The sequence below is a fragment of the Notechis scutatus genome, chromosome 2 (assembly GCF_049901735.1).
Source record: "Notechis scutatus isolate UNSWTSFEM ecotype Mainland chromosome 2, rNotScu1.2, whole genome shotgun sequence".
NCBI classification, from domain to species: Eukaryota; Metazoa; Chordata; class Lepidosauria; order Squamata; family Elapidae; genus Notechis; species Notechis scutatus.
In genome coordinates, this window is record NC_142010.1 from 227,869,123 (window position 1) to 227,882,415 (window position 13,293).

General features: G+C 41.8%; 1 protein-coding gene across 4 annotated transcripts in view; it reads right to left on the bottom strand.

Annotated features, from left to right (window-relative positions):
* Positions 1–13,065, bottom strand: part of ADGRV1 (adhesion G protein-coupled receptor V1) — a 258,922-nt gene extending 245,857 nt beyond the window's left edge. For 2 of the 4 annotated variants that reach the window (XM_087958193.1, XM_087958191.1), the window contains exon 1: positions 11,146–13,060. In XM_087958193.1, the coding sequence (XP_087814319.1) occupies positions 11,146–11,242 (97 nt within the window). In that variant the 5' untranslated portion in view covers positions 11,243–13,060. Of the gene's footprint in view, positions 1–10,862 lie in introns of all 4 variants that reach the window. The other 2 variants (XM_087958192.1, XM_087958194.1) reach the window with 2 other exon arrangements.
* Between the last annotated feature and the right edge of the window lie 228 nt (positions 13,066–13,293).

Below are 13,293 nucleotides of genomic sequence, written 5' to 3' on the forward strand. Positions count from 1 at the left end.
CTCCACCTGCCAGTTTCTGAGCCATAACAGTCTTCTTGCTGCTACTGAAGATGCCATGGCCCTAGATGCAAATTTGGCGGAATTGAGAGTGGCATCTGCAGTGAATTCTGCCGCTGCGATAATCTTACTTATGAGACCGAAGGTCAGATGTAGGCAATCTAATCTGGAGTTGGTGCAGCCACCATATGGATGCCCACGTGAGAGTGCCAGAAAATCAGAATGAGGCCAGAACTGGAATGTCAACAGAAGGCCCTGCCAGGGAATTGTCCAGGGCTGCGCTGACGTTGTAGAAACGCTTATCCAGAGAAGATGGGCGAGGACCTGCCGAAGGGGAAGCGCACTGTTCCTTGACCATGTCCAGGAACAAAGTGGGAGAAGGCACCCCTGTATGTACTACAGGCTTGGAGAAGAATGAGTCTCCCTGGCTAGAGGGAATTCCTTGTGGCTCGGGAGGCACTTCCACTGGCGACAGCTTGGCAGTGACCAAGGCCATGCTGAGTAATGGCCTGAAGAGAGAAGGATTGAAGACCAATGCAGAGGATGTCTGCTCTGGGAGAGAGTCCTCTTCCTCTGAAGATTTTGGTCAAAGGTCTCGCCCTCTTCACGTTCTGAACAAGAGGAGTAACTGTGTTCAGATGGTGAAACCCTTCCTTCCTCATCAACCTCCTCCCATTCTGGTAGAGAAGAATGGACCCTGAGGTCCTGGGGCCTGTGTAAATCAGGGTGATGGGGCAACTTATAGATTGAGAAGGGAGAAGGGCCTGAACCCTTTCCGGAGGTCGAAGGATTTGCTTGAAGCCTTCAGCCAATCCCTGCCTAGTGGTCAAAGGGACAACATATTGGATATCCCCTGGTCTATGCTCAAAGTTAGGGGCAGAAGGCCAAAGACCCGCTGCTGTGTGAGTGAAGGTGGCTTCAGGCCTAGATTGAGAAGAGGTTTGAGGCCTGGAGGGAGGGGGAGGAGCATAGGGCCCAGAAGCCTGTTGGAAATAAGGCCCAGATCTGCTTAGATCCTGAGGATCATTGTACTGCAAAAGCCTCAGGAGACCAGGATGGAGGATGGAAAGGCTCATAGATAACTTCTCCTCCCCTGGGAGGGCTTGGCTGGTGCCCACAGGTATCACCTGAAACATGCTGCAGTTGCACTCCCTTCTGTTGAATAGTTCTGTTGAACTGCCTCTCTAGGGCTGCACGTCTGCGCTTTTCTGCCCTCAACTCAGCCTGAGTTGCCTTCTTAGGGGCTAGAGCAGGGGTGGGCAAACTACGGCCCGTGGGCCACATCCGGCCCGTTGGTCTGTCCAATGCGGCCCGCCCCTGAAAAAAATCGCTGCCATTGGTCTGTCCAATCCGGCCCGCCCCTGAAAAAAATCGCTGAGCGTGGCGTATTGCCCTGTGCTGCGTGGCCCCCAAAGCTGCAAAACAGTGCGGAGCGATCTAGGGGTAGGAAAGAAAAGAAATTTGCAAAGGCCTTGGCTGGGAGTTCAAAATCACCTTCGAGTGCGACCTCTCCGAAGGTGAGTCCCCGCCGATCCCCTTTTTTTTCCGGGGCTTCCAGGCTTAAACTTTGCAAAGGCAAAGCTTGCAGGCTGGAGCGTCTTCCCGCCGAGGAACGGGAAGGGTTCCACCCGGCAGGCGGGCGGGCTGCTTGGAGCCACCTAAAGCTAGGCCGCTGCTGGTGGAGCCTTGCCCTGCCTTGGTGCCCGTTTCCCGGCTCGGCGGTCCTGCTCGGGCGGCACTTTAAAAGCCTGCTCCCAGCACCCGAGCAACTTCCCAGCAACTTTCGGCTTCCTTTTAACTCGCGGGCGCTCGCGCCTGGCCCCGAGCCGCACAGCAGAGGGGAAGCCCGGCGGGCGGGCAGGCGGGCTGCTTGGAGGAGGCGACCCGGTGGTGCTCCGGCAGCAGCAACAGGCAGTTTCGCCCGGGCTCCGCTCAGATGTCCGGCTGGGGCTGTCAGGAGTTGCTACCGCCGGCGCAGCTCCGTGCGGCTCCAGTCCCGCATTGCCTTGGGAGGGAAAAGGCAAAACCAGGAGCCGCTGAGCCTGAGCCTCCGGTGCCGCTGCTCCCGTTGCAAAGCACTGCCGCGGCTCTTCCTTTTGCCTTTCCCTTCCCGAGGCAACGCGGGACTGGAGCCGCATGAGCCGTGCCGGCGTAGCAACTCCTGACTCAGGGGGCCTCCGAGGGGAGGCGAAGGAGGAGAAGAGGGGGAAGGGTGGGGGCGATTCCCAAAAAATCTTGTGCTGACCCGGCCCGTCTGTCAAATTTTAAAAGTCAATGCGGCCCCGAGCCAAAAAGTTTGCCCACCCCTGCGCTAGAGCCTTAGCTCTGATTTTAGCAGCCACCTCCCTCTGGACTGATTGGGTGCGTTGCCTACAACTTTTTTCTCTTATTGGCTTAAGAGACTGTTCCACTGGGGGTGGGGGGGGACTCTGCCTGACCCTTATCTTGCTCCATTTGCAGAATAAAGGCTCTTACGATGGAAAGAAACTGTTTGTAAATTTTTTGTATTAAGCCCCTTAGGGTATAAATTGGCCCCCGGGCTTACAAAATGGCCGCTCCCCTCGTGGTGGAAGGCTTCAATCCAAGATGGCCACTGACTATGGGAAACAGGCTCCGAGATCAAAGAATTTCTCCTTAGGCTATAAAGAGCCCCGAGTGAAGTCAGCAAAGGAAAGGGCAGCCTCTGGCCACACGATCAGCTGGCTGACGCTGGTATCGGTTTGCCGATCGCTTTTTACAACCACTCAAACCGCAGGCGTGGGGGGGGTCTACAGACGCTGCCTAACTTGCCTGAACGGCACTCTGACAACGCTGCTCCCAACGCTGCAGGAGAGAGAGCCCTGCTCTCCTGGAAGAGCAGCTGCCCAGATCCGGGGAGCTGCTGAAGTGAGGAAAAAAGGTACTGAAGATCGCTGGTGAGTGCTATCTACAAAACCCCAGCTGGCTGAAGCTGTTATCGGTTTGCCGATCGCTTTTTATAACCGCTCAAACCGCAGGCGTGGGGGAGGTCTACAGATGCTGCCCAACTTGCCCGAACAGTGCTCTGGCAATGCTACTCCCAACCTTGCAGGAGAGAGAGAGAGAGCCCTGCTTTCCTGGAAGAACAGCTGCCCAGATTCTGGGGGCTGCTTGAAACGAGGAAAAACGGCACTGAAGATCGCTGGTGAGTGTTATCTAGCAGAAGCTTTCAGAGACACAGCTACTGACTGAAAGGAGCTGAGTCAAAAGCTGGGGTCTGGCTTTTATATCTTAGTACAGACTCAGCTAAATGACGTCATAGGAAGGAGTCAACCCATCCTGGGCTCTCGATGCAGCATGGAGGAGAATGTGAAGGCCCACATCAGATGTAGCAGATGTAATTTTACATTTTGGTGCATATAATAATAAAAACATACAGACTGACTACAAATAACAGCATGATAAACTAGCAATAATGGTGCACTGGAATATCTGTAAGAAATACCATTTGCCTGGAAGCAAGAACAGGTAAGATCATGAAATAGACAAAGTAATAGAAAATAAAAAAGATAAAAGGCTCTGAGACTTCAGAATTCATACAGGCAAGCATCTGTCACATAATACCCCAGATGATAAGAAGAAGAAAAAATGAATAATTGTCCTGGCAGAACCAGGAATCAGCAGAATAAAAGAGAAAACTAGACAAGACACAAAGATCTGAAAATAGAAATAGAATTCAAGTGGTGAAAGAAAACAAAGATAATACCAATAGAAATACCAATAACATCTTGAGTATAACCCAGAACATCTGGAAAGTCACTTGAATACCATCTGCATTGACAAAATCATCATCGGTTAATTGCAAAAGGCAGCTTTACTTGAAACAACTTGCATCATGCAACAATACCTTTAACACCATGAAATATCTCCCTATCCTAGGTAGATAAAAATGGCAAATCCAATCTAAATACCTGCCTGGTAATAGCAACAATAACAACAACAATAACAACAAATTATTTGGAACAGCTTACATCCTGTGACAATACCTTTACACCATCAAATTATCTCAGGTCCTTGGGAAAAATTCAATAGGTGGATAAAAAATGGCAAATCTGGCTGACTGTGTATAAGTTTATAGTTTGTAGCTTTGTAGCAGTCAGAAACAAATAATAGTGGCATGTCAGCAAAGAAGATTCTCATTTCTATAACTTCCAGGAAGATAATCTAAATTAATTCTAACACTAATCATTATCTTAACAACAGTGGAACCTTGGGTCACGACCATAATCTGTTCCAGGACTTCAGTCGCAACCTGATTTGGTCATAGCCAGAAGCATGACTGACTGCACATACGTGGACAAAAAATATTGGTGCCAAAGAGGAAACTGCCACAACAGGGAAAATTGCCGCAGCTGTGTCTGGTCACCACCCAAAGATGTGTTCGCAACTAGAAACATAATTTTTCTGAAAATTCTGATCGTTACCCGATTTGGTTGCAGACAGAAGCATTCGTGACCCGAGATTCCACTGAATTTGAAATTCAGTAAGGAATGAGCCAAGACGGCAGCATAAAAAGAATTAATGTGATAACTTTTTGTTGAAATTAAATGCATCTTGTTTGTAATTTTGAAATTATTAATTGAAGTTAAAACCTTGCCTTTTGAACATAAAGTGCTGTCCTTGTAAAGTATGAGAAAAATCAAATTAATTTGCAATGTAGTCATTGTTCTTTAAAGAAGTAAGGTGGCTGGCCTTTTAACTTCAGAAGTTACCTTAGATGAAGCAAGTATCTTCCCGTACTAAATACCATGCTAAAATAAACCTGAAAACACAATCCTTGTACAGCAGGGTAACCACGTTTAGAGTTACAGTACTTGAATTATATTATCTTACTAAAAACTATAAAGTTACTACTGTGCAACAAGAGACTAATAATCATGACATCAATTATTCAGTTAACAAAAATTCTTCATTATATTTTATTTGTGATGTATGCATATGCATACATAATGTCATATGAGTATCTCTCTCTGTGTGTGTGTGTGTGTGTTGTGTGTATGAAAAATGACAAATATATTAAATCAATCTTTCATAAAATTATTCCAATTATGGATAGTGTCTTAAAAATTAGATCTAGATAACTCCAAAATGCCTTGAAAGGTTGTTACCCCTAAGCAGGAGTTGAGGCCTCCTGTAAAATCTACAGGGCTTCTGGGAGAGGATGTTTTGCACCTTTAACTTTCCATGCTATGGCTTAACCTTAAATCATTCAACTAGTACTCCAATTTTTTAAAATAAAATCAGTAATTCCAATTTTTGATATTTCATCGTTTACTTTGGCAGATGTCAGCCTTCCCAGTTAAACCACACAGGAAAGATGACCACATGAGCTAATTCTACTTTATTGTAGAAATCTTGTAAGCCTCAAAGTACAGTTCTCCAGCCATCTTCTTTACAGGTTAAAAAGCTAAGTAGGGTCTCTTCTGACCTCTTTCTTCACCCGCTGTGCAGCTGCAGGTGACCATTCCCTATCTCATCTGACCATTCCCTAGGCATCATATCTTCATCCTGTCTCTGAAGTCTGTGTTACATATCATTACAGCAGGATAGGATTTATGTAAGTAGCTGTTTTGTTCTTTTACAACTGTATACATAGGCAACAATTACATCAGATAGGGCATAACCTGCAGCTGCACAGTGGGTGAAGAAAGAGGTCAGAAGAGACCCTCCTTAGCTTTGGATTACTTCAGGTGCTGAAGGTAGCTGAAATAACATCTCCAGAATGTTAAGAGATATATACATGAAAATACATTAAAAAATGGCAAGTTATATAAAATAATTTTCTCTTCTTAACTTTAGAAAAATAATTCTATAATGTCCATGGCAGTTTTATTATTATCCTTTTCTATCAGAAATTTAATACAATCTTCCCAGGAAAACATCAGTAACTCTCTAAGTAACTGATGCTCCAAGAATCAGTTCTTTATCAGGTAATATTGCAAGATTAAAAAGTAGCATAGTTGATCGCTGCTGGTATTCTGTCATAATTTCAATGTATTTGCTTGCAACAGAACACAATGATTGTATCTCATGGTAGAGGTATGTTTGACTCTACAGTAGTTTCTAAAATGAAACACCAAAAAGAACTATGCTGAGATTAGCTACATGTTGTGTATTTGTGATAAAGAAGAAAGATATATTATTTCAAACAAAATTAATGTATAAATATCCAAACCTATTAACTAATTTAAAATATGTACTCATTTCAGGATTCCCAAGGCTGCTTGTAAAGAAGCAAGGACTGCTATGGTATGCTGCATGAAATAAATGGAGCAGACTGCTGATTCTCCCCAGCATATTACTAAAATGGAGAAAACCCTCCAGTTGCTGTATTTACCAGCTGTTGAAAAGCCATATTATAGAAAAGACCACAAGTAGCTAACAGTGCCCCTCCCCTAAAATTCTATGTGCAATGATTTGGTAATATTTCATTCCATTGTGCAAGACATGGCTAGAACTATTCTGTTAATTAATTTTTTCCAAGTGAATAAACAAAATATGAATCACAAATCATATTAAATCTGGAGTCTTTGGTACTCTCTGAGCTTGTTTGTTTTCATACGTTTCATTACCCAGTTTTATAATAAACACATATTAAATGTTTGCTAAGTGTCATAGCTCATTTTTGAGTACAGTGCAATTGTGCAAGTATAATCAAATGCTAGTAGTTGTATTCAGGAGTTCTAAACTTAATGTACTTCACAGAAATGTATTCCAATTTTATTTGTTCATTCAGTTATGTTTTAAAAAAGGTGAATGTTTTCATCTTGTTGACTTTCTTAGGATGCAATTACATTTTTCATTTTCCATTCATTTTTACTAATTGCACTGCCTCATTTGTCCATTTTGATTTTAACTGCAATGTGCTTTGCAGCTTATTGAAGAAAATATAGGCTTGAAATTTTATCTGGAAAATATCCACCTTATCACTGGTGTTTTTTTAGTGCCATACTAGACCTTGTAATCTAGTCCACAATTTAATAACTACTATTTAATCATTATAATCATTCTCTTATTAGCCAACTACTTTGCTTCTCCTGCCTCATGGAACCCCTGGAGTTCAAGACAAGGAAACCTCTTTGTTGATTAATTATTTAAGGCTAGCAACAATAACCATGCAGGAAATAAAGGTACTTTGAGAGGATTACACAAGGTCTAGTTCTCAACAGCACCAAGCTGAGGAAAGCAAATTACAGGCCCGAGTACTTCATTGCATGTAACTAAATTGGCTGGTTGAAATGCTAATTGCCTTTCAGGACTGCTGAAGGCAGACGGTGAGGCCTCGACTTCATGGGAATTATTTTCTTTTTTTCTTCCTGTTCTACATCATTGTCTGGCAAAGAATGATTCAAAAGATTTCCCTAACTTCTAAACATGTGAGAAATCTCTAAAGTTCTGACCACTGCTTCAGATCACTTCTGCCAAATCTGTAACAGATGGCTGAATTAAGGTCATGTTAAATCTCCACTAAAGCTCTGAGCAGCCCACAGTAACTTTGCATTGCTGCAAGAAGAAAGAAGAGCAATTCATGGGTCAAATGAGACATCAGTCATAAATTAACAAAATCTTATTAGTATTGATGGAGCCTAACTTTTTCAAACCTACCATACTTTAGCTTTGTGATAGCAATTGAAGAAAAATACTCCCAACAACACATGAGGAACCTGATGTTAAGTAAACTGCAGTACACCATTCTATTCTATATTACTGTGTTATTATATATACTGTATATGAGGAATTATTTTTTAAAGAAATATATTAATGCATAAATTTACAGATACTCTGAAACGCAAAGCATTTTTCAAGAGTTGGATGAAATGCCAATATTCCAAAATGTGATTTTCCTCCTCTTTTGTTTAGAAGCAACTGTGACATGCGCAGCATTATTCCAATCATTTTTAAATGAGCCCTGAGTCTTTTAAGCCTTCATATTCTGCAAATTATTTTCAATGAATGCAATTCAAACAATGAGAATTTCCATTATTCCAAATTTCTTGTTTCAAAGATTCCAAGAGTAAGGCTACTTATATAAAATTTTCTTATTGTAATGCATATACATAAACCTGATTATTATAGTAAAATTGCTTATTACAGACCTTATTTTATAGTTATTCTGATCTGACAAACCCTTTTTTATAGAAGTAACAGTTGTAATTCAACAAAGACATTTATTTGAACCAATCTCAGAAGCCATTTCCCCAAGCAAAATTGGGCATACATAATACATACTGTAATGTAAAATAATTTTCTAGCAGTCAAGTTAAATTTAACATTGAAATACATTCATTATATTGAGCCAATGTACTCAGTGAGAGAAGAAATTTTCTCTTTAGCCCAAGCCAGAATTAATATATATTAATATCATAAATCAGTTTTGTTTGATATATACCCACCAAGAACAATTTGCGATTGTATTCATTTTCTATATATAGAACATAGTTCAACATAGACAATCCCAAATATATAAATCTGAACAAAAGTTTAACAAACTGCTTCTTCGTAGAACATTGTTTCTGCCTAAAATATATATACACTTCAACATACTGTATCTTCTCTTAAAATTATATTTGCATAATGGATACTGATGAGAAATGTCAAATATATTATCCAAATTCATATTAAACTTTTCAAAATGCATCAAAATTCTGTCTTTGTCAACATCTTAAGAAATAAAGAATTCCATTAATATCATTTATGGGTGCTTTCCCAAAGCCATATATATTTAACTATTCATCAAGGTAGTCAGTTTTATGTAACAGGATATTCACAGAATTTACATGCATCTGATTTGTGTTTTGAAAAGAAGTAACATATTAACATTTTTTTTCCTGAAGTTGATGATAATCTAAATATTAACTAAATTATATAGGCTCCCATATTTCCAAATGATTAAACAATTTAAATGGAGGGAAATATGTTTTATTCCTAAACTCAGGCATAATACAGTTCATATTAAACTTCTGCAACAAGGCTATATGTCTATTGAAAAGTTAAGTTCAATTAGACTTACTTCCAGGAATGGAACAGTTTTCCTTAATTACAATCCCTCCCTTATTTTGTTACTTTCAAGTTAAAATTGTATCCGTGTGCTTTTGTTATTAAACAGTGAAACAAAAAGTTTCATGTTGTCTGCTTTTTTAATTAAAAGTGCATACAAAGGCTTAATGATTTATTTTATCAGCCTCTATCCAATCTCAATAGAAAGCTGATATTCAACTTTATTTTAGTTGAATTTACAGCTGCTTATTAACACTCCATTTCTCTACATGAATTTCTGCTTTAATTAAAGTATTTTCCATACTTCATTTTTTCCCATTTTATTTCAATAAAGACAAATTAATATTCTGTTTCATCTACATTATCTGAGATATTGATCAGACTGTGAAAATACTCTAATAAAAACTTGGTTCAAACTTACAGTCAGGTAAAATAATACATTTCTTTATCAAGTATAAAAGAATAAATTTAGAATTTGTCTTCCTCATGACCCGGTAATAACCTCTTGAATAACACTTATAACCAATTTTAGTAATGCTTATGCATCATATGTATATATGTATGTTCAGAACTTAATATGTGTTTCTTTGTGGGAAACATGCATCAAAGTTTAGCACAATGTGACCAAAACAAAAATTAAGCAGATAAGAATATGATCCTGTAAACATACATTATGATTAGATAGTATCATTGAACTAAGTTGAATACATTGAATACATTGCAGAGTATTGGGCTGCAGGTCCCAGGACTTTCATTTAAGTGAAATTCAAATTTAGTTTTAAAATGAAATAAGGAAATTGCAATCAAACCTAACTATCTTACACATTTATTTTGTTCAAAGAGACAAGCTCTATCTAGCGTGACATACTACACAAATTACAGTTTTCACATCTAGTAAGTTATATGCTTCTTAGCCTTCAAAGTGTAATACTGCATCTGTGATAGAGTTGAAGCCATAGGGAGAATAGGAAACATTTAAATATTTGTAGTAAATAAGTTCAGACTTTACTGTTCCACTATTGGCATATACATGTAGTACTTGTTTTCCCTCTTTGAGGATAGATGTAGGAACATGTAGCAAATTGCAAGAGGAATGCAGTTGAAGTACCATTTATCAGGATGATGCAAGGACAGATTGTTAGCAATATGATCACTTATAATCCAATTTTTTGAGAAATAGCCACAATACTTCTAAGCTGCCTGAACAGGTGAGAAGAGGGAAAAAGGGGGGGGGGGGGGGGGGGGGGGTTGGGGTGGGGGGGGGGGGGGGGGGGGGGGGGGGGGGGGGGGGGGGGGGGGGGGGGGGGGGGGGGGGGGGGGGGGGGGGGGGGGGGGAAGGGGGGGAAGTGTGGAGCTCTGGCTGCCTCCGCTGTCGCCAGCGGCAGTGCACAAGCCTTGGGGGAAGTCAGCTAAAGCTACGAAGCTGAAGTCCCGAGATCAGCTGGGCAGCGGGTGGCCGCGGGTGGTGGTCGGAGTTGAGACTAAGACAGCGACGGTCTCCGGAGCAGCCTCGGTAAGAAGAAAAAAAAAAAAGAGGGGGGGAGGGAGAGGGTATAAAAAGGAGGTTTTGGCGGGAAAGAAGCAGAGGCTTCGGTGGGGGCAAGGCTGAGGAGAGCGAGGGACCGAGAAGAGGAGGGGAAGAGGAGAGGCTTCGGTGGGGCAAGCCTGAGGGAGAGAAAGGAATAGAATAGAAGAGGTCTCTGTGACTAGCTATCCTAGCCTCATCAACGAGCTGCCCCTGAAAACAGCGGCAAAGGGTCCGTTTCGGCGCTTAGTGCCGCGCGCTTCTCGCGCGCGTCGCTCCACCGCAGTGGGTTCCGCTAAGCGCCGTGAGCGCCGGTCTTCCCTACCTGCGGAAAGGGCAGCAAGGCGCTGACCGTTGCGAGGCGCTTCTAGCTCAGCCAGGAGGAAGCTTTCCTTTTTTTTCCCCCTTCTTCTCCTTCCCCTGAGCTGAAAACTGAGCTGCTTCGCTCTCGAGCCAAGCAGCCTGCTCGCCCCGCAGCAACAGGTGCCGCTCTTGGGAAAGAAAGATGCTCTCGCTCTCCAGGCGGGCGAGGGAACGTAAGAAAACTTCGCAACTTCCTCTGCCGCAGAGCAGGGATTCCCATCCACGGCCGCTCGCGAAGCACCTACCTAGACTCAGAGATGTTGACATCAGCGTCCGTGGACTCGCTTGCCAGCCAGCCAGCCAGCCAGACGTCGGTCCGGTCGCCCGGCCGCTCCCTGTCATCCACGCCTTGTATTATGCGTGCCCGCAGGGCGAGCCCTCATTGGGTGTCTGACGGCGCTGCCGCCCCAGCTTTCCTCTTCCCGCTCCTCGCCGGCTTGGTGGGAGAGGAGAGTTTGGCCACCCAATCAGCCAGCCTCTTCAAAGAGGCCGGCTTTTGCAACGAATTTAATTCCAAAGCGAAGTTGGAGGCCTCCCTAAACCAGACTGGCGTTCTCACCCTTCCATTTATACTCCTTTTGCTAGTGTTGGGAAGGCTCGGGACATTTGAAAATTAACATTAGACCAGTGGATTTGGGAAAACATATCAACTTGTCAAAGTAGAATCTGGACATATGCAAAGGATCTTTAACTTTTGTACCTGATGGCTGTCTCCTCCCCCCACCCCCCATTTTCTCTCCTTTCTCCTGCTCTCCCCTCAAGTCTGTAAGAAAGTATTTTAAGTTTAGCAACCATAAGAGCCCCCGGTTTTCTTTTCTCAAACAAACATACCCAATTCCACTAAATATGTTATAGGGATTAGTTTCCAGGCAATTGGTCAACTGTGCTGCTTTTTACCAAAGGCATTGCAGTTTAAAACATGGGGTCCAGATTACAAATGTCACGCAAAATACAAGGGGCCACAATCATGAATATGAATAATTCCTCTTCATAAATATTTAAAATTTGTACTGTAATTTTATTTTTGGTCCTGCTCTATGATTTGACTCAAGAACAGCTTGCAAATCAAAGAAATATAAACACAGCTCAGTCAGCCAACTTTGCTTCACTTATGTAAGACTTTCCTTAATATATTTTTCAAATGAAAAACATCACAGACTTTTCTGGGTTTTGGCTTTCAACTTTTGAGAGGGTTTTGATTTAAGAAACAGATCTCAGTACTCATGACAGCCCATCATTCCAAAGAAGCATATTTAAGAATCTTATCCTGGGAGTTGGAAGTAGAATCCTACAGTGTTCAGTAGGTAAGAGTAAGAAATGTAATATTGTAGTAATAATATGGCAATATCTGGCTGTGGTTGTTAGCTTTTCTCAGGTCTATGCTATATAGTGCTAACTTTATCTTGGACAACTTTCTTTGGACAAGCAATGTCAGTCTCATCTCACATCCAATAACCCTTCATTATTATTAAATAACTCAAGGCAGCGAACAAACATAATACTCCTTCCTCATCCTAGGTTCCCCACAGCAACAATTCAAGAATGAAAATTAAAATGTCTGATTTTGCTCAAAAAAAACAAACCTTCCTCCCACTGACAGTTGTCCCATCCCTGTTGAATTGTGTATGCAGAAAACAGACCAAGTTCAAATGGGGTAGTTGGGCTACTCCTTTCACTTTTATGTAAAATGTCTCAGAGGAAGACAAAACAACACTGAAAGCAGCAGCCTCCAGTTTGTTTGTTTTCAAGGCTTTCCTGTTTTCTTTTTATTGGCATGGCATGAATGAAGACATGGAAAAAGAGGGACTTGAAATAATAGTGTGGGTGGAAGAAACAAAACTTGGAAAAGAAAGAATAACTAGCTAGCAATAAAAGTCCACCCAGATGCAAGCAACGGATCCCTTCTAGTATTTCATAAGCCATAACAGATTAAAGAAGTGGTTAAAGAATCTCTACCACTGCCCCCGCTTTGTGGACCATCCTGCCCCCAGATGTGAGGAAAAACCCCAGTCTCTTGGCGTTCCACAAAAGGGTCAAAACTTGGCTCTGCAGTCTTGCTATCAAGTTCCTTGAGAACCCACTCTGCCTGTAATACTGTTAAATGGCCATAATAGGATTTGCCCTTTTTGATGTTTAACGATTGTCATTCTATATTTTTTTAAAAATAACCCTTTTTAATTTTAGCAATATATATATATATATATATATATATATATATATATATATATATATATATATATATATATATATATGGATCTTTGGTTATTCGGGTTTTCTCCTAAGATTGGAAGTATCGCGGAGAAAACGCGGGAAAACCCGAATAACCAAAGATCCACATACAAATACCGCGAGAACCTCAGAAAACAAATATATATATATATATATATATATAT